A 20,329-nucleotide genomic window follows, 5' to 3' on the forward strand; every position below is an offset into this window, starting at 1 on the left:
CCATGCAACACAGATGTACAGCAGTTCTCAGAAACAGTGCTTATACAACTAAATATTCATTAAGTGATTCAAAGGAAAGCAAAATCTTCAAACATATTTCAGTTTATATAGTGAATGTTTGAGTTTGTAAAGAAGAATACAAACACTGCTATTTTTTTGAACAGTCTAATATTCACTTTTCTTCAATTTTTTTAGAGGAACACACAAATTTGATCTATTTTTCTTCATGTTTTGATTTGGAATAGAATGTGTAGTGTTCCCAATGCATTTGTGTGTATGGAAATAAAAACTATTAGAAGGATTTTGAGCTTTATTCACTTTTTTCAACACACTGCTATTATTTTGAACACAACTGTATGTGATCGTTCATTAAAACTTTTGGACCCATATTGGTGATCCTCGGTGTGCTGGTGACATTCTCCCTTGCTGATTCTGTTCGGTTCCAGCAGACGGTTGCTGCAGCACCCACTTATACACACAGCCATTTTTAACGCAGGAACGGGTGCATTGGGATTGCATACTTGCATAGTATGAGATTGCACACATAGACTGAGTTATGAATATTCATGCTCCAGCTCAGTAGGAGAGTCTATGTCACTGGTGCATGCTGGGAGAGGATATAAATATCTGAGGCGGGCCTTTGCTCTGTCTCTTTCCTCAAGCCGAGGCCTGAGGAAGTGCTGCTGACAAGAGCTCCATGTAAGGCCTAGAAGTCTGTCTGGGCCTACCTGCTTTAAAGTGGTCCTGAGGCTGTCCTGCCCGAGGTGGAGGAAGCCAAGCCAAGGTGAGAAGAACCAGGGGAGGACCCTTGCTGGAGAGATCTAGGATGAAGGCTGGTCTCTCAGAAGGGCCTGGTGACTCGCTTGGATGATGCATTATACTCGAAAACGCGCTTGCAGCATTGCCAGGTTGGCTTAAGTTCTGACACTGTGAAGCTGGAATTTGTTATGGATCCAAGAAGTCCCTAAGTGATCTGCATGGCACTTGAAACCCCTAATCCTCTCCTTCTACCTCCTTTCCAAGTTCAACATTAAAGTTTTGAAAAGACTTAAAGAGACTGGCACCTAATTACTGTTGTAATCTTCCCTTTATAGTCTCAGTATATGCTAGCTTTCTCCCTGCCTCTGGAGGTATCATCTTGTCTTCAGGGGGGTGCTACAAACATTACAATAAGTGTATGTTTTCATGAATGAAAATCACATTCATGTTAGAATTTTGGTTGTTTGAGAAAAAATTTCCATCCCGTGTCTTCAATTTTCTTCATCACTACAATCAAAAACAATCATCAATTTGACCCAATGAACTGTTAGGAAAGCAAGTGATTACCTATGAGTGATCAGCCATGGACACTTCACTCTGACTTTATTGCAATCTGCATGCTTGTTGCTGGTCAGTGTCTCAGTATTTTAAAGCCAGAGAGAGCCAGGCAAGCAGCAATTTTGGAGGGAGGTTTGCAATGTTAGCCTCCATTGTTCTCTTTAAATGGCTAGACCTATAGGAGCTGCCATTGCTGGCCTCTTTGCTGGCTACATGGCTTCATTCCTATTGCTTTGTTTTTTAGTGAGTCAGTGATCAAAAACAAGCATGCACCAGGAAAGAGTCAGGACAACTGATATGTACATGCCAGTTTCCGATCTCTGACCAATGAATAAAGAATAGACAGTAAGTAAAACCTAAAAATCAGCTTCTTTTATTTGCTCCCTCTTGGTCTGTAAATACAACATTGAAAGTATTTTGGGTAAGTCTGCTCTATAAGTGAAAAAAAAAAAACTTCAATCCGATTAGAAATCCAGTAAGCTGATTACATCCCATAGAGAGCTGACAGTGCTGCAAATAAATTTCAAGCAGAGTTACCGGCCCTGTCAACTTTTTTCCTCTGTGGACAAGAGAACCCTATTCCCCATCCCAAAGTTATTAAGAAGAGAAGAGCGGGAAGTGTTTTGTAGTCTTGCTAAAATCTGCTCCTGTATAGATACAGAACAGTGAGTGAGTGTTGTCAAGACAGGAATTGAAGGGAAATCTCCCCAATTGGATACAAACAGCAAATCAAAAAAAAAATTCAGGGAAAGAGGAATGGTGCAGACAGTGTCTCTATGACACTTTAAGGGCTTGTTCACACCATGGTGCAGAGACCTCGGGTTTTCTCCACACGTTCTGCAAAGGCAAAACAAAGTCAGATTTTTTTCTGCGCAGGGAACTGCAACATGTGTAAAACCCATTTAGGTGCGCATTAAAACTGATGTAAACTGATGTCTCTGCAAGTGAAATCTGCGCGTCCGTTTCCATCAGTTTTTCTGTACGTATAGTGTGAATGAGGCCTTAGTTGTTGCATTAAAATGTATTATTAAAAATTATTCAAAACATGATTGAAGGATAATGTAAAAAAACTAAAAGTGACCGTTTCCTCCTTTCCATTGCTGCAGCCTCTGTTGGCCTCTTCGGCATTGGACACTTCCAGGAGTGTTGCATGCCTGTGCTGTGGTTCCATCCTCCAACCCATACATCAATACAGGACACAGCAGTGACATATAGGCCGGAGAATGGAACCCCACAGTGTGGACAAGAGGCACACTCATGCAACACTCCCTCAAGTGGAAGGCAGGTAGCATGGATCACTAGAAAATTGAGTACAAGAACTCTTTTGTTGCTGGACACTTCCATTTTTTTTTGGTAACCAGACAGGGTCACTTTAACCGTTCCATTTTTTATCAAAAACAGAAAAAAAATGTTTTTCAATAATAACTCTTTAATTTTTAATTTTGACTGGAGTGTACATTTAACACGAGTTTTGTAAATGTCACTCTTATTTACTTCTTAAATGCATGACTGTATGGGCCAGCTCTCTGGCCAACATATTTGTTGCACTTGAAAACCTTTTCCAATCCATGAATTTTCTCTGTGAATTTTTTATGAGGTAGGTCCCCAGGTCCTCCTCAACCCTGTCCGATTGCCCAGCTTGGGACTGACATGCAGAATGTGATAACACATGTGTATAGCCAGATTGTATGTGTACAAACATACAGAAGCCTTTTAACACACTGGCGTGACTTTGGAGTATAGGAGGAAACCAAAGTACCTAGAGGAAACCCAAACACGGGGAGGACATGCAAACTCCATGCGGATAGTGTCCTTGGCAAAGTTTGAATCTGAGGACCCCAGTGCTGCACTAAGCCACTGTGCCACCTACCTATAAGTAAGATATTAATTTTTATGCAATAACAATTTAGTGAGAAACTAAGCACCTTCTCTTTACATGCAAAAAAAGTGATATATACTGCCTTACACAAACTGTGTGTCTTCTATGCAACAAAATATAAATAATTACTCAACCATTTAATGTGCCAATAAAAATAATATAAAAAATGTTAGCCACCCCTTGGAGTGGAAAATCACTTGTGACCATATAATAAAATAAGGTATGGCGCTAAACATACATATTAGGTGAACAATATTCCAACTGTGATAGAAACATGTAAAAACCTAAAAGTGATATCAATTAATGAGTCCAAAGTCAAGAACAAAAACAAAAAACAAAAGTCCCACACCAGGTTGTAGATCAAAAACAATGGTGCATAATCTTCTGGTGCCTAATAAATTGCTCCATGCAGATCCTTTGTGCTCCACCACCATTTCACTCACCAACCATCCTTGACCTCTTAATTAAAAGAAGGTCTAATGCGCTTTGTGCCCCCAAGAGTTTGGAACATCGGTGTATATCTTCTCAATGGTCTCCCAATTTACTCCATAGCCAAGGTTAGCAACAATCAGCAGAAATGTCCAATTTCAAAAGTAATTAAGACAGTTTAAATATTTAAAAAGAATTATGCTTCCAAAGCAATTGCAGATGTGTGGAAATTATTGAAAATTAACACACCGTTCTAAATTCTAATACACAGACAATTGATATCTACCAAGTGCTAGCTGGAAAAGTTCTGCTGATCTGTACACACAAAATCATGCTGAAAAACACTGATGTTCAAACCTGCATATGCCTCCCCCTACAGGTTGTTATCAGGTACTGCATTTTAACAAATGCATTAGTCCAGTGGTTCTCAACCTTTCTAATGCCGCGACCCCTTAATACAGTTCCTCATGTTGTGGTGACCCCCAACCATAAAATTATTTTCGTTGCTACTTCATAACTGTAATTTTGCAGTGGGAGGACTAGCGCCCCATCACTGATGTCAGTGGGGGGAGGAATAGTGCCCCATCGTTGGCGTCAGTGGGGGGAGGAATAGTGCCCCATCGTTGGCGTCAGTGGGGGGAGGAATAGTGCCCCATCGTTGGCGTCAGTGGGGGGAGGAATAGTGCCCCATCGTTGGCGTCAGTGGGGGGAGGAATAGTGCCCCATCGTTGGCGTCAGTGGGGGGAGGAATAGTGCCCCATCGTTGGCGTCAGTGGGGGGAGGAATAGTGCCCCATCGTTGGCGTCAGTGGGGGGAGGAATAGTGCCCCATCGTTGGCGTCAGTGGGGGGAGGAATAGTGCCCCATCGTTGGCGTCAGTGGGGGGAGGAATAGTGCCCCATCGTTGGCGTCAGTGGGGGGAGGAATAGTGCCCCATCGTTGGCGTCAGTGGGGGGAGGAATAGTGCCCCATCGTTGGCGTCAGTGGTGGGAGGAATAGTGCCCCATCGTTGGCGTCAGTGGGGGGAGGAATAGTGCCCCATCGTTGGCGTCAGTGGGGGGAGGAATAGTGCCCCATCGTTGGCGTCAGTGGGGGGAGGAATAGTGCCCCATCGTTGGCGTCAGTGGGGGGAGGAATAGTGCCCCATCGTTGGTATTAGTGACACAAATGATGGGGCACTATCCCTTCCACTGACACCAATGATACTTACCTTGCTGACCCCTGCTCCAGCCTGGGCTCGCTCTCTCCCTCTCCCATCTACAGCCTGCATACCTGGCTGCAGCAGCAAAATTTGAACTTACCTGTCAGCTGTCTTCCTTCTCTGGCCTCTCTCTTCACTCGTTCCTGCAGCTCCCTCAATCTTCTTCGATCTCCGCGCGCTGCCGCTCGGCTCCTCCTCTCCAAGCTCCACCTTCTCGCCGGTGATTGGCCGCCTGTGTGCCTCTCCTGAGCTACAGTTCCGGTGGCCAATCAGCGGCGAGGAGGCAGTGACAGGGGCAGCATATCATCCCGCCCACACATCGCCGGAGACAGCAGCGGTGTCTCGGTTCCTAAGACCATCGGAAATATGTTTTCCGATGGTCTTAGGCGACCCCTGGGAAATGGTCGTTCGACCCCCAAAGGGGTCGCGACCCCCAGGTTGAGAACCGCTGCATTAGTCTGTAATCTGCAGGAGTTTTACATAGTCTACATTTTTAAAGAGTCCAGTATAGTTTCAAAAACTGGTTCTTAATAATGAAGGTGTACAAATATATGATGCATCTCTGCAGGCTTTGATTTTCAGAATAGAGTTAGCTTTAAAGCTGAACTTTGGAAAACCAAAAAGTCCTCCTGTGCAGTGATGCTACACCTGCTCTGCAAAGGTTCACTGTTTATTTCTGTCTAAAAGATGGAAAATAGATTTTATTTAAGAGTACCTTACACCTGTAGAATTTTGTTTGAAATATTAAATTTTTAGAACATTTATTTGACTACGTAAGAGTTAAATGAGACGTTTTAACAATCAGTTTTGATTGAGTAAAAAAAGTTAAAGATAGGGATGGAAAATTTTTGTTGAATTTAATGGGAATAGACAAATATCTAAGTGTTGAATTTTCTATCACTAGAGAAAAATCTTCTTATGCAACTGCACTTGTCAAAGTTAATCCAGAAGTTTGTTCTATAAAAACTGAGTCCTGGGCATGGTATTAGAACAAAAAGTTGTATGAAATTAGTTGAGTCCATGAAGGCACCATTGAATGGTTAGATGGGCATAACTGAGTATATCTATAGTTTATGTAAGTGGTCCTCAAACTACGGCCCGCAGGCCACATGCGGCCTGCTGAGGCTATTTATGCGGCCCGCCGGGCAGGGGCGTATCTGCCGCGAGGCAAGGGACTAGGGTTTGGCAGATTGGGAGAGCTCGGCAGGGCTCGGCTGGAGGCAGGAGGGTGGGATCAGCAATTCAAGAACAGGGGAAGGTGGGCTCGGCTTATGAACCCGAACCACTCACCTGGCCTCTCTGCAGCCAGCCGGCCATCTATTCTGATCAGTGCATGCAACCATCACGGCCAGGGGGCGGAGCCTAGAGCTGACCATGAAGAGGGGGAACAAAAGAGGAGACTCCATCGCTGCATGCCGGGTATCACGGCCACGGACCCTAGATAAGTGCAATAGATGATCGATCTCCTCCCTCTCTCTTTCCCCCCTCTGTCCCTCCCCCCCTTCCTCTCTCTCCCCCCTCTCCCCCCCTCCTCTCTCTCTCCCCCCTCCTCTCTCTCTCTCCCCTCTCTCTCTCTCCCTCTTCTCTCCCCCCCTCCTCTCTCTCCCCCCCTCCTCTCTCCCCCCCCTCTTTCTCTCTCCCCCTCCTCTTTCTCTCTCCCCCTCCTCTTTCTCTCTCCCCCTCCTCTTTCTCTCTCCCCCCTCTCTCCCCCTCCCCCCTCTCTCTCTCCCCTCCCCCCTCCTCTCTCCCTCCCTCCCCCCTCCTCTCTCTTCCCCCCTCCTCTCACTCCCCCCCTCTCTCTCTACCCCCCTCCTCTCTCTCTCCCCCTCCTCTCTCCCCTCCTTATCTCCCCCCCCCCTCTTTATATTGTACACAGATGTGACTCAACAAGGTGTCCTGCATTTACCGTATATTTCGCTCCATAAGACACACTTGGGGGGAAATATCTGTGCATGGAACGGCCGGCCCAGTATTCCCGCCGCCGTTGTATGTCCTCAGTCTCTGGTCATCTCCTGTACTGTGTCCGCGTTTGTTCATAGTTTTTTTTTTAAAACTATAGTCCGACCCTCCAACGGTCTGAGGGACAGTGAACTGGCCCCCTGTTTAAAAAGTTTGAGGACCCCTGGTTTATGTGATGGAGCACATCCCCGCTACATCTAAAGTTTAGAAGGGGTTGGAAACCCAGACCAGCTTATTAATGTCATTCAGTTGCTTGTTGTTAGCATAGTCTGTATGAGGGTCATGAGTTCTACATTGTAAAGTTATGACTCTGGGAACTTAGTGTGAGATTTGCTGACCTGTATGAATGGTTGACACGAGAGAACCCATTGAACAGAATGCTAAAACTGAATTATTACCATTGCCATATTGTAATCTATATTGGTGGTTTTCAAGTCAGAACACGCCCTGATAGAACCTCATATGTTCCTGACACGTGGCCTTCCATCCAGGGATTTGTGGGCACTTGAAATCTTCAATGCACTAACCCAGCAAACCCACAAAGAACATTACATAAACTATTTTGGATATTTGTGGATTAAATCACATTTTGAAAGCTCATCTACAACACAGTCCAGTAAAGAGTTATATTACTGTAAAAATATTGTAATTAGTAGCAAGCTACTAAATAAAATTAAAAAAAAAATATTTAAATAAATGAAACCATCTTAAATTCACCAGAAGTGCACCCTCTAAATAAAGAGGTTAAAAAAATAGATTGCTTTTTTTCAAGCAAAGCTAAGCAGCTCAGCGAGTGAAATTAAAGCTGAAATCCAGGTATGGTTTGTATTACATAGTTACCTAGGTCCAGCTTGGACTAATGTAAAAGTATACATATTCCATACCTGGCCGAACCCTATGGAAGAAGAGAATCACTGTAGTAGTTGCTGCCAGTACAGTGATCCTAGCTGTCTCCCGTCTGCCCTGCTGCATTCAGAGAACACCTTGCATTTTTTCTCAATGGAGGTGGAGAGGCAAGGCAGAAATTGAAAGCTGAACGAGATTTCAAAATTGGCTCAGTTTTTCCCTAGATATTGAATCAGGATTCAAGATTAAAACTGATACACCAATACAAGGGGGCCATTGTAGCCTTGTTGGGTGTTTCTGTATCCTAATGGCCACAAATGTGATAAATTACTTATTGTTTATGCAAAATCTGACATTCTACTGAGATATTCCAATGGATCGACAGTCCAATATATGACTGCAGGTCTTTGATAGTCTTTCATTAAAGTATATGTAATCCCAATCACTATAATCTCATGTAAACTTAAACATGTTCTTGTAATTTCAAAAGTTGTTGTAAATATATTAAAATTGTCATCTTTTGTTAAAATACCTGGTAATGCTGCCATGATGGTCCTTGTTTAGACACTTTCTGTTACAAGGTGACAACTCTGTCTCTGTTCCCCAGTGTGCATTTGTGCTTTCACCGTGACACAGAAATTCTGATGAAGACTACAAGTCACTGTTTCAATACACATTGTGCAGACATGGTCCACTGTTGTCACCATCAGGAAACTCTCCTTGAGAAATGTCATGCAGTCATCACTGGAGTGCATGTTGGCAGGAAATGGCTGCAAAGTGGCTGCAGGATTTCAACCACAGAGATGAGCTTAGGTGTCCTCCGAATTCATCCCAGGCTGAACTCTGAAAGTGCACTTTTTTATTCCAGTGTTCTGCAGGCCAGGTCAATCCCACCATGAAGCCCAGCTCTTTGCTTATGTAAGCTGTAGGAGGGGAATAACCAAGCCTGCAGCTCACTGGCACTCAAGTTATGAGTTCAGTTAAAGATGAGTTTAGAGGACAACCAATCTCAACCCTATTGAGCAGCACTTAACTGAAAAATGCATGGCAGTTGTCTATGATATGTAGTGCTTTAGCAAACTAAATTTTTCAACTTTGATTATATTTTATCTATTAGTGTAAGCATACACTCACTGGCCACTTTATTAGGTACACCTGTTCAATTGCTTGGTAACACATATTACTAATCAGACAATGATATGGCAGCAACTCAAGACATTTAGGCACGTAGACGAGGTGAAGACAACTTGCTGAAGTTCAAATTGAGCATCAGAATGGGGAAGCAAGGGGATTTAAGTGACGTTGAATGTGGAATGGTTGTTGGTGCCAGACAGGGTGCTCTAAGCATTTTAAAAACTGCTAATCTACTGGGATTTTTACAGAAAAAATATCCAGTGAGCGGTAGATGTGTGGATGAAAATGCCATGTTGATGTCAGAAGTTGGAGGAGAATGGGCAGACTGGTTGCTGCAAGATTCAGATGGTAGGGTTAGAATTTGGCATAAACAAGATGAAAGCATGGATCCATCCTTCCTTGCATCAACAGTTCAGGCTGGTGGTGGTGGTGTAATGTTGTGGGAGATATTTTCTTGGCACTAGCAAGGTGTACCTAATAAAGTGACTGGGGAGTGTATATAAAAAGGGAGATTCAGTGGGTTTTCTCAGTAGTCAATTACGATAAACACAAGCTGGCACTCCAGCTTGAAGGATATCCATGATATCCTTCATTACATCTAATAACTCAACAGGTATGCTGACGTGTTTCAGCCACTCCTGGCCTTACTCATAGCTACAAGTAGGGCCAAGAGTGGCTGAAATGCATCAGGTTATCCGTCAAGTGGTTTATTAGCATTTGATGTAATAAAAGATACCAAAGATCTTTACTGGAGTGTCGGCTTGTGTTTATCATAATCATTACTGGAGTGGCTTACAGAGGCCAAGGCTTAGCACTGGTGTTCCCTTATGAATGGAATTGGGTAGGGTGATTGAGTGCAGCTTTCTTCCTTTCAGAGCCTCAGTTTATTACTTGGGTGCAATAAGGGTCTTGCAGTTTCCCATAGATCAGTTTTATTTCCAGTGTCATATTATGTGACATTAGATGATGAATCATAAAGGATACACTAAGAGTGTACCATGGGGACTAATTCCGGTAAGATCAGATAGAATCCTTCTAGTTGTGATATATGGAATCTGCATATATGATGAATAATCACATGAACAAAAATACATTTTATGGGTTTTGTAATTATTTCAAGTTGTTTTTAATATCTCTCCCTTTGGTTCTGCTTTACTGTATAACTCCTGTGTTACGTTATAGCAAAACATCACCGGAAATAGGAAATAGTTCTTCACTATTGAGCTAAATGTTTTCCCCCATGTTCATGGCAGGAATTTATACCCCCACCCTGGCTTTGTCAAGACAGCTGAAAAACTTAAATGCTTGCCATTGCAAGCCTCTATGTTTTCGCACAAAGAATACACTATAGTAGTCTGGTCAGCTTACAGACCGTTATGAATGTGGCTGTGGTGAGGATTCCTTACCATCGTGCTGAACAGCTGCAGGACCCTATAGGGAAGTCGTGCCCAATGACACCTACTCAAGAAAAACCGATAAACAGATGTTCAGAAATATACACAATGTATATTTTTCTTTTTTTTCCCCCAAACCTTGGGAACATTTAAAAATACACCGATTTCTTTGGATTCACAAAGAGTTTAAAATTTTTAGTGTAGCATTTGCTTTATGGTCATCTTGCAATTATTGAATCAATACTTTTGTGTGGTGTATGTTTTAATAACAATGAGTTAACAATTTTTTCAGTTAGTAAGGCTAGTAGATACAATGACATCGCTCTTGGTGGTTATGGTATGAGTGCAGTTTCTGGTTTAGTAGAAAGATTCCACATAGTATAAATAGAAGTTTGAACTTTAGCTGCTGCAAGCTTCTGAACGTACAAGTGAGTGGTCTGATTGGTGGGAATCCAACTGTTCTTTGCTCAAGTCACCTAAGTCACCTAGACATCCTCTTAGGTTATCTAAGGAAGATCATTGCACATACTAGAGATAATAAAACTTAACACAGTTGATTTACCAACCACCTGTAACCTTTAGACTTCATGAGTTTTGAAAGATTATTATTATTATACAGTGTTTATAAAGCGCCAATAGTTCGCTCAGCGCTGTACATTACAAAGGGGGACAGAACATGTGACAGAACAATACCAATACAATGCAAAACATGAGGGGATCAAGGGCCCTGCTCTTTCGAGCTTACAATCTAGGAGGGAGGGGATGGTGGTACAGGAGGAGATAGCTGTGGGGGATGGAGTGATAGGAAGAGTGGAGGAGGTCGGCAAGTTAGCAGGGGGTGGGGTAGGCTTCCCTGAAGAGATGGGTTTTCAAGGTGCGCCTAAAGGAGAGGAGAGTAGGTGATAATCTGATGGGTTGGGGCAGGGAGTTCCAGAGGATGGGTGACACCCTGGAGAAGTCCTGGAGGCGGACATGGGAGGAGGAAACCAGGGAACTAGAGAGAAGGAGGTCTTGTGAGGAGCGGAGTGTGTGTGCTGGGCGGTACTTGGATATTAGGTCAGTGATGTAGTACGAAAGATGTTTACATGCCTACTGTACATTTCATGCCCCAATTGAAAACAATAGTTTATTCACCAAATTGTATTAGCATGGTCAGTGTACTCCTTTCCCCTCCATTGTATCCTGAAATTGCCTATTGTATTGTTTTATACCCTTTAGATTCATCAATCACAATCTGTCAGTCTTGAGACATGAGATAGTACAAGGAGTAGTCATATTGGTGTCAACACCTAGTAATCAATCACATTTTATATTATTGCTGTCATATTCATTATTTTGGTTGGCGCTAAGGGTTTCTGCATTTGCACTTTGCTCTAATATATTGCTTTATGGAACAGGTCCACTGGAAACAGAGGACAGTCCCTGTGCAAAAGAGGACACTTGTGAAATATAAAGTGCCTGCACCATCAAAACTAAGGAGGGATACAAAAAAGCTAATATATTGTTCATTTGTTTGTTCAGTCATCTTCAATAAAGCATTTAAAAATGTTTTAGAGGCAGTGTTGATAGGCTTTGGGCTTGTGTCAATGACATCAGTTTGAGACACTTTATTGACATTCGTTGATAGGTGTATTTGACTTGCAGCTGACCTCTTTCTGGCCTGCATTTGACCTTCTTTAAGCCAGGGGGATACAAAACCCACTTCACACAAGCAAAAGCCCACTGACACAGGTTAATATTGTGTTATGAATGTCATGTAGATTTCGGTTTTTCAACATTTTTAGGTTAAAGGTCCAAGACTCTTTTTACTGGACACCAAAAGAAGACTCGAACAGAATAACTGTCCTTGTAATGATATAAAATTGATCATGGTGTCACATTTTGGTTTAGGCCATGAGGATGTTTACTAAACTCTTTTATAGTTGATCCTGTTTTCCCAAGTTACTAACTAAAACCTTAAATAGGAGCGAAAAATAGAGAAAAATATACTTGTTGAACAGGTTTAATGGCAGTAAGTAAGGTTGAGTTCACTAGATGTGAAATAAGACTTCATTGCAGCAGGGACCATACTGTAGAAGGCTGTTTTACCATCTAATTCAACAAAGTCTGCCTTCCCTTTCTTAGCATAGCTTTAGTGTCATGACCTGCTTATTGTGGTCATAGTGTTCTAGGACCTCAGATCTTTATTTCAGTCCCATATATCAAACAGGTACTTTTTAAAGTGATGCAGTCACTGTGTCACACAAAGGTGAGAATAGATTACTTTTTTAGTTCAATGAACAACTGTGCCTATGGCTTATACAGTAATGTCATTCCCGTCACATTTTCTACACTTAGGGTTCTGTTCCTCCACAGACAGCTTCATGTACATATCGGCACACAAATCCTTGCGTCCCAGCTGGCGGTATTTCATCCACATCCTTCAGCTAAAGATCCTTCACAGGTCGATCATCTCCATCCATGTGACTTCTCTTAGGAGTGACTAGCACCCAGAAGAGTCACTCATTGGTACCAATCTTCCTATCTGTGGATTATTCTCCACAGTCGTTTCTCACACCTTCAGTCCCCACAGGAAGACTCACTCCCAGAAACTGCTTTTTTTTTTACAAAACATTACTTTTTTACTGATTGGCTGGCCTAGGATCTCTGCCTTCAGTATGTCTTTTTGATGGAACTTCATAGCATCATCTATACTGTTCCAGGATTTGAAAGTTTCCTGAATAGATCAGGAGGGCACAAGCAGTTTCCTTGATTCCATATAGTTCTACAAAACATTGCTCCTTGGGTAACGAAGATGTACATACAATGTATACCTTGGCTATCTACTAACATGAGTATTACATATCTTGTAAAAAAAAACTCTGGAAACATGGCTTACAGAGGAACTGAATTCATAGTTAAAGAACATTAAGAACATATTGGAATTGTTGCAAAATCTATTTAATCATTTGGCTTGAATCCACTTAAAGGTGATAAACTGCAGCAAAATGTGAAAAGCTGACATCTAAAGGTATCTAAATTATGGTTATACTACTTGCAGATAACCTTGTGAACCTCAAGATTTAGGACACTTTAATATGCAAAGAAAAACTAAAGGTCTTAAAATTATAGTTAGACTCACCCCCTCCTACTTTCTGTGCATCACTATTGGTCAGCAAGGCTGCTTATTATAGTGATGAATCAATATGAACATACAAGAGCACCCTGGGTTTCAAAGCCTGCAGTTTAGCAACTGTAAAATAATTGCAAATTCACTTAATGTTTCTTTTTTAATACCTTTCTATTCCAGTCTGCAGCCAGCAGTGATTGACTGCAGCTGCCAAGAATACCAAGGTTTTGTTCCTTGCAACCAGGGCAAGATTTTGTAGTGGGGATTCCTATAATTCCCTTCTTCCCAAGTATGAATTATAGACATTGCCAGCAGTGACCTTAGTTTTACTTCACTTGAGAATATCATGTTTTGTAAAGGCCCACACATCTAAGGGTGGTGTAGATAAGCACATCCAGTGGGCTTTCATGCTTGCATTTAAGACCAGTTTGAGACACTTGTGAGTTCCTTCAGAGGTACTTTACAAATACTTCTTGCCATCTTCTGACCTCCTACTAAGTGACATCTAGTTCCTTTAAGCTGCTTCTGCATAGTATAGGGAGAAAAACAGTTCTGAAACAAAGAAATGCTCATATACAGAAGCCCTAAAGGTATGGGGGTGCATTCCTTTTTATTTACAAGACTAAAACTGATCATGGGATTACAGTAAAAGCAGAATCTTCAATCATAGCACTTCTCCATCAAGATGTCCAGAATGGTCTATCTCATTACAGTATCTACTGAACACAAGCAGGTAAGGTTCTATATAACATTTAGCAATATCCTTGCAATACATATAGTTGACATTGGGAGGATTGACTGGTTTCACTTTGTTACTAAAAAGCTTCAGATTGGATAGTTATTATATCCCAAAACTAGTCTGAAGGATGTGATATCGTAAGTAGTACTACAGCATCCCTGTAAGGTACTGAGGATCATCCATGTCATTGTTTATTGGTGATAACGTAGGACATTCACCTTATTTATAATACAGTACTAATAAAACAGCTGCTGTTTAAGGGATAGGCTGCAGTCAATAATAAACACATTGTGGTAGAAAGGTTTTCAAAAGACCACTTTTGACTACAAAAGTTTGTTTTCTTTGTGGATAGTAATTGTCTGTTCCCTGCAGAATGGGCTCAATGCCCTGCACCTCTCCAGTAAAGAGGGTCATCTCAAAATGGTCAGCGAGCTGCTGCACAAGGAGATTGTCTTGGAGACCACCACGAAGGTAAAGGCAAAACAACGATCCTCTCTCTGGTCTTCTCTACTAAGTAGCTCACTGTCTTCTTCTGTGCATTTTCCACATCTCCCATGATTTCTTTCTTTGTATGCATATCTTACTGTCTCACCAATGTCCACTCTATAGGACCAAGTTAATCAAAGTGTCTAAAAGACCTGATCCATATACTTCCACTGGGAGAGGGCAACAGCAAAGCACCATCATTGTATAGTACTGTAGTAGGAAGCAGAGCCTGTATATGTAATGGGACAATATAGCTGCCCAACGTGCATAATATTAAGATTATGTGCTATATATATATATATATATATATATATATATACACACACACACACACACACACACACACAGAGCACAGAGAGAGAGAGAGAGCCTAACATACTGTAAAAGACTATAGTTTCCTTTTGAGTAAGCGTTAAGTCTATATCGGCTTACAGGTACCAAATAAACCTTTTGGGCTTGTATGGATGGGCATACTTTTTCTTGAATTGAAAGATTGCAATTTATTTCAATAGTGTAGTATAGATATCAGTTCTGGAGCTATGTTTGACCTGCTTAATTTTGTGTTTGTTTGGATGCAACAGGTCCTATTGAGCTACATTTCCATTGCAGGCTAAATAGGTAATACTCGGCTTTTTACAGCATTTTATGTTCAAAGGTGTTCATTTGGACAGCACTGTATTGAAATACAAAAGACAGCATGTGACAACACCAGTCTACACAGGCTCTTACACTGCACTCATCATTTTCAAGTGTAACTTAAATGTTAGTCATAGTGTAATATGGACATTTATTTTTCAGGCACTTTGATAAATGAGATCATTGTCTTCCTTGTGCATGTTATTGACCAATATTGTCATTTTGGTTATATAGAAGGGTAACACAGCCTTGCACATTGCTGCTTTGGCTGGTCAATTGGATGTGGTGCGGGAGCTTGTCAACTATGGGGCCAACGTCAACAGTCAGTCACAGGTAAAAACACTATACTGTTCTACATAAAAAAAGAATGATGTACAGTGCTATCCAATTTACTAGAAAACGTTTAAAGTGGAATTTCACTCTCTCAATCAACACTAACTATATTTAATCCTCATGCTGCTAGCATTAGTAAATAGATAGGAAAGCATATCCTATTTACTTGTTTTAAACTTTTTTTTTTTTACATTTCTTCAGTTACTTCCTGGTTTCCATGCCTAGGCAAATGATGTCATGCATCCCAGGAGTCTTCAGGAGGGGAAGAGGGGTTTTCTTAGCTAAGCACACCCTGCTGTCTTCATGCCTGAGCTTAGGGCAGATAGATTCCAGGAAGTAAATTCTGCATGAATCATCTGCCCTTATTCAACATGATCGCTGCCAGAAATGATAGGGGGGTGTTTTTTCAAGTGACTTCTCAGCAAAAGAAAGCGTGGAAACATGGCTGGATGGGGGAGTTTGTTTTGAATATTAAAAATGAATTAACCACTTGCCGTCCGCCTGCTGTTTATAAACGGCAGTGCGGTGGCAGTGCAGGGGCGGGTTGCCGTTCATAAACGGCACCCGCGTTTTCTAGCTGTGCGCGCTCCCTGGGAGCGCGCAGCACCGCAATCCGGTGCCCGCTGTGTCCTCCGGACACAGCGAAACACCGATCGTCGGACGGGACCTCTGTACGAGGTCCCGATCACATGCAAGGTAGTAAGCAAGATGTCACTTGTGACATCATTGCTTACTACGTGTGAAATCTGTGAATGATCACAGAGGTCACATGGTACAAGGCTATTCACAACAGCCTTGTACCATGTGACAAGCTGTGACCAATCACAGCTCACTCAGTACTTCTCAATGACTGCAAGAATGCAGACAGAGAGAAAGAGAAATGATTGCTTTTACATCCTATATGGGTGTAAAAGCAATCAGTGTAAAAAAAAAAAAAATCTTCATCACCCCCCACCAGTAGTACAGTGTGGATGTCACCATGGTGACACTGTACTGCTAGGGTGACAGTATGTAAAAAAAAAATAAAAAAAATAATAATATAAAAAAATAAAATAAAAATGTAAAAAAATTTTAAAAAAATTATACTTTTTGGTTATAAACTAATTTGGATTTTTTTTTTTACTAAAAAAATAACGGAATTAATTTTGGCCAAGATTTATGATGAAATATTATTTATTTGCAAAATTTTATTAAAAAAAACACTTTTTTTCAAGATTTTTGGACGTTTTCATTTACATAGCACAAAAAATAAAAATCCCAGCGGTTAATAAATACCACCAAAATAAAGCTTTATCTGTCTCAAAAAAATGGTAAAAAATTCATATGGGTACAGTATTGCATGACCATGCAATTGTCATTTAAAGTGTGATAGCGCTGAAAGCTGAAAATTGCCCTGGACAGGAAGGGGGTAAAAGTGTCCGGACAGGAAGTGGTTAAACAGTTTTTGGTTTGTAGTGCTCAGATACAGTGAAGTTCCGCTTTAAGTTTGAGTGTTGAATGTATTAATATTGTTATCTCTTTCACTGGATAATAAATATAGAAACTATTATAAAAAAAATAGAACGTTTAAGATATACACACTACAGGGGCTGCTTACAATATATAAATATCCAGTATACTAAATATCTGTACTGGTATATTTTGTTATGGTGTTCTAAGCATTTGTTAGCACGTAAAAGGCTCACTTCACAAAGCCAACACATCAGGATAAGGATCACCATTTTCATAAAATTAAAAGTTTTTTTTCAACTGAGTCATAGAGAATTGAATACCACAGTCACATGGTTAAATAAAGATCATTCTACTTGTTTTACTAGTTTAATCTAATTGAGCTTTTAAATTCTAACTTCAGGTTTAATAACATTTTTTGTTTTGGACCATGCTGCTAAAACACTTTGCTAATACATGTGCTTACTGTGAGCGCTCTGTAAACTCTGTAGCATCAGCTAGATACAGTCTACAGCGCTGTGTTCAAAACGTGGGACAGAGACTTCTGTCCCTGGAACAAAATGGAGTGAGGCCTGCTCGCTGATAAGCCAATAAGAGGAAGCTTTGTTTTATTTTTGTTTTTGAATGAATACTAGACTTTCTCTGACAGGCTGAGGTCGAGAAGGGGTGGTGGATGATGTTTGTACCACAAAAATGTCTTGTAGAGATGTCATTTGACCTTTGCACTGCTGTCTCTTGTTTGCAGAAAGGCTTTACCCCGTTGTATATGGCAGCGCAAGAGAACCATCTTCCCGTGGTCAAATTCCTCCTGGAGAGTGGAGCCAATCAGAACCTAGCTACAGAGGTTAGTGCTTTCTCAATGCTCAAGAACAGTAAGCATTGGCTAAATGTGCAGGTATGGATTTATATGTCCATTTGGGGCAGCACAATGGCTAAATGGTTAGTACTCCTGCCTGGCAGCATTAGAGTCATTAGTCTGAATCCCAACCATGACACCACCTGTCTGGAATTTACGTGTTCTCCCTTTGCATGCGTGGGTTTCCTCCGACGCTCCAAAGACGTGCTGGTATGTTAATTGATCTGTCTAAACTGGTCCTAGAATGTGAGTTAGGGACCTTAGATTGTACGCTCCTTAAGGGTTAGGGACTGATATGGATGTACAAGTATATGTGTAAAGTGCTTCATAAATTGACAGCACTATATAAATACCTGTAATAAATAAATAAATGTGTTTGAAACATGAATTGTCTCTAAGGCTCTATGTCAATTAACCACTTTGTTTCCCAGTGTACCTATCTCCTTAATTTTCTAACCTGTGATGGAAAAATGACAAATTAAACTTGATTGGTTTCCATGGGGCAACATTCTTCCTATTTTGAACAATGGAAAGCAATGTACACTTTAATATAATGTAGGAGGCCTCATGGTGCAATTATTTAATTAATAAGGCAGAAGCTCATTAGCTACAATCAGGCAATAATGGGACAAGGCTTGCTCTAATGCAATTGTGAAGTTTATTCCCACTAATTAGTACAGCTTGTATGTTCCGCATGACATACTTCTGCAGCTGTGAGCCACTGTAGGGTCAGTTCACAAAAATGTATGTGATATTGTCATTTTGGTGCATCATTTGGTGTTTTTTTATGATCAAAAGCATAATTTCTAGTTTGCTAAACGTTTTATCACATGGATCAATTTACCAAATTCTTACAAAGGGTTTTTGTAAATTAAAATGCTGCTACCTTTTGGCTGAAATGTACTGTGAAATGTCTGTGAAAAATATAAAAATGGAGCCATTCAAGGTTTTGGTAAACCAACATTTTATGGGCTAAAGGAGTAAGATTAGTATTTTAATTCAAGTTTTATTATACTTATCTTAACAGACATGTTAAAAACCACTGCCCACCCTCCCTAGTCCACTAAATTGAACTAAGCTTGAATTGCCTACCCCCACTCCCCTTATTGTTTTTGGACTCAAGAAACCCCAGAAGAGGTGTTGCTGTCAGAGGCAGGTATGCACCTGGGTGGGGAATTTTACCTTGTTAGGGGACTGGGGGGTGGACTGTTTTACTTTTTTATTTTATTAATTTAACTTGTACTGTAAACTGCAAGGCCGGCCATGCATGGGTTGATTTCCGAACTATTTTTTGTTCAAAAATCGGACCTAAGAATAATCGACCAGTTTTCACTCTGTTAGTGGGGCAATGGCACCGGCCGATTCTCATGGTTCCTCCCCATTTTTTTATTGGGCATGTTGGAAAATTCATAAAAAACAACCCATTTTCGAAATCATTGGTGGCACCATCGGTTTACAGAACGAACAACGTTTTCGATTTTTGTTCGAAAAATCATTCGGAATTCGACCCATGTATGGCCTGCTTTACTATTATTTTTAACTAATTAACTAACTCATTCTTAATATCCCCCCTCATGCCTTTTGTACACATCTTAGATCAGCGTATAAGCAGCTCCAGGGCCAATATCCAGTGCAAAGCTCTAAAACTCTTCTTATGGGTTCTATGCATGCAATGCTTTTCCTTATAAGACCAAATGGAAATGCCATCCCATGTGGGTGGTGTATACGTATATTGTTTAAAGGGGGTGAGACAAGCACAGTGGTTTGAGAGGGATGCAGGTGGGGTAGTGAGGCTGGGGGAAGGGTTAGTATGGGATGTATACAGACACAGTGGTAACAGCATGTGTGTGGGGGTTTAGAACATAGGAGAAGGATAGGGGGTACAGTTGCCACCTCATCCCTTTAAAACCAAACACATATTAATTACACAGGGTCTGTGGCTGATTAAGGTGATAATTCAGCTTATTTAGGTGTCCGTTTATGACACACAGAATAGCTGAGATTCAGAGGATCACAGCTATTCTCTGGTCATTCACAGTTTATGACACCCAGGAGAATATGTTCAGCCCTTCTCTGGAGATCTGTGTTCTCCCTCCAGATTCTCCAGCCCAGAGCTGGAGAATCGGAGGGACCGAAAACTAAGCAGAGATAATTTACCTCTGTTTAGTAAACTGATCTTTTACTGTAATCTCGCAAGATTATAGAAAAATCAGCCGTTTTCCAGAGTTTGTAGACCGTTCTCCCTTCATTTGGAGAACTGATCTACATATGCTTCATAAACGGCATTCACAGGAGAACTGTGTTCTCCGAGAATGCCGGAGAACTGAGCAGCGATCTATTACTGCTGGTTCATAAACGGACACCTTAGTGCCTTATCTGCACTAAATTATTCTCAGAATTAAAAATTAAAATGTGGTCAGTTTTAGGCCTCGTCCACACCATACGTGCAGAAAAACTGATGGAAATTGACGCGCAGATTTCACTTGCAGAGACATCAGTTTAGATCAGTTTTCATGCATGCGCCAATAAGTTTTATACATGTCGCAAATTCCTTGACCAGAAA

The 20,329-nt window shown here is 41.2% G+C and overlaps 1 protein-coding gene across 9 annotated transcripts in view; it reads left to right on the forward strand.

Annotated features, from left to right (window-relative positions):
- ANK1 (ankyrin 1) overlaps positions 1-20,329 on the forward strand; it is a 371,616-nt gene that overhangs the window by 223,534 nt on the left and 127,753 nt on the right. For all 9 annotated transcript variants that reach the window (XR_016311732.1, XM_089670260.1, XM_089670265.1 and 6 more), the window contains 3 exons: positions 14,379-14,477; positions 15,363-15,461; positions 17,656-17,754. Coding sequence is in view for 8 of the 9 variants with exons in the window: in XM_089670260.1 (XP_089526386.1) it covers positions 14,379-14,477; positions 15,363-15,461; positions 17,656-17,754 (297 nt within the window). In the remaining variant the exon portion in view is untranslated. The remainder of the gene's footprint in view (positions 1-14,378; positions 14,478-15,362; positions 15,462-17,655; positions 17,755-20,329) is intronic.

Source organism: Staurois parvus, unplaced genomic scaffold (assembly GCF_062004578.1).
Source record: "Staurois parvus isolate SC_StPar_1 unplaced genomic scaffold, SC_StPar_1.0 ptg000088l, whole genome shotgun sequence".
Classification (NCBI taxonomy): domain Eukaryota; kingdom Metazoa; phylum Chordata; class Amphibia; order Anura; family Ranidae; genus Staurois; species Staurois parvus.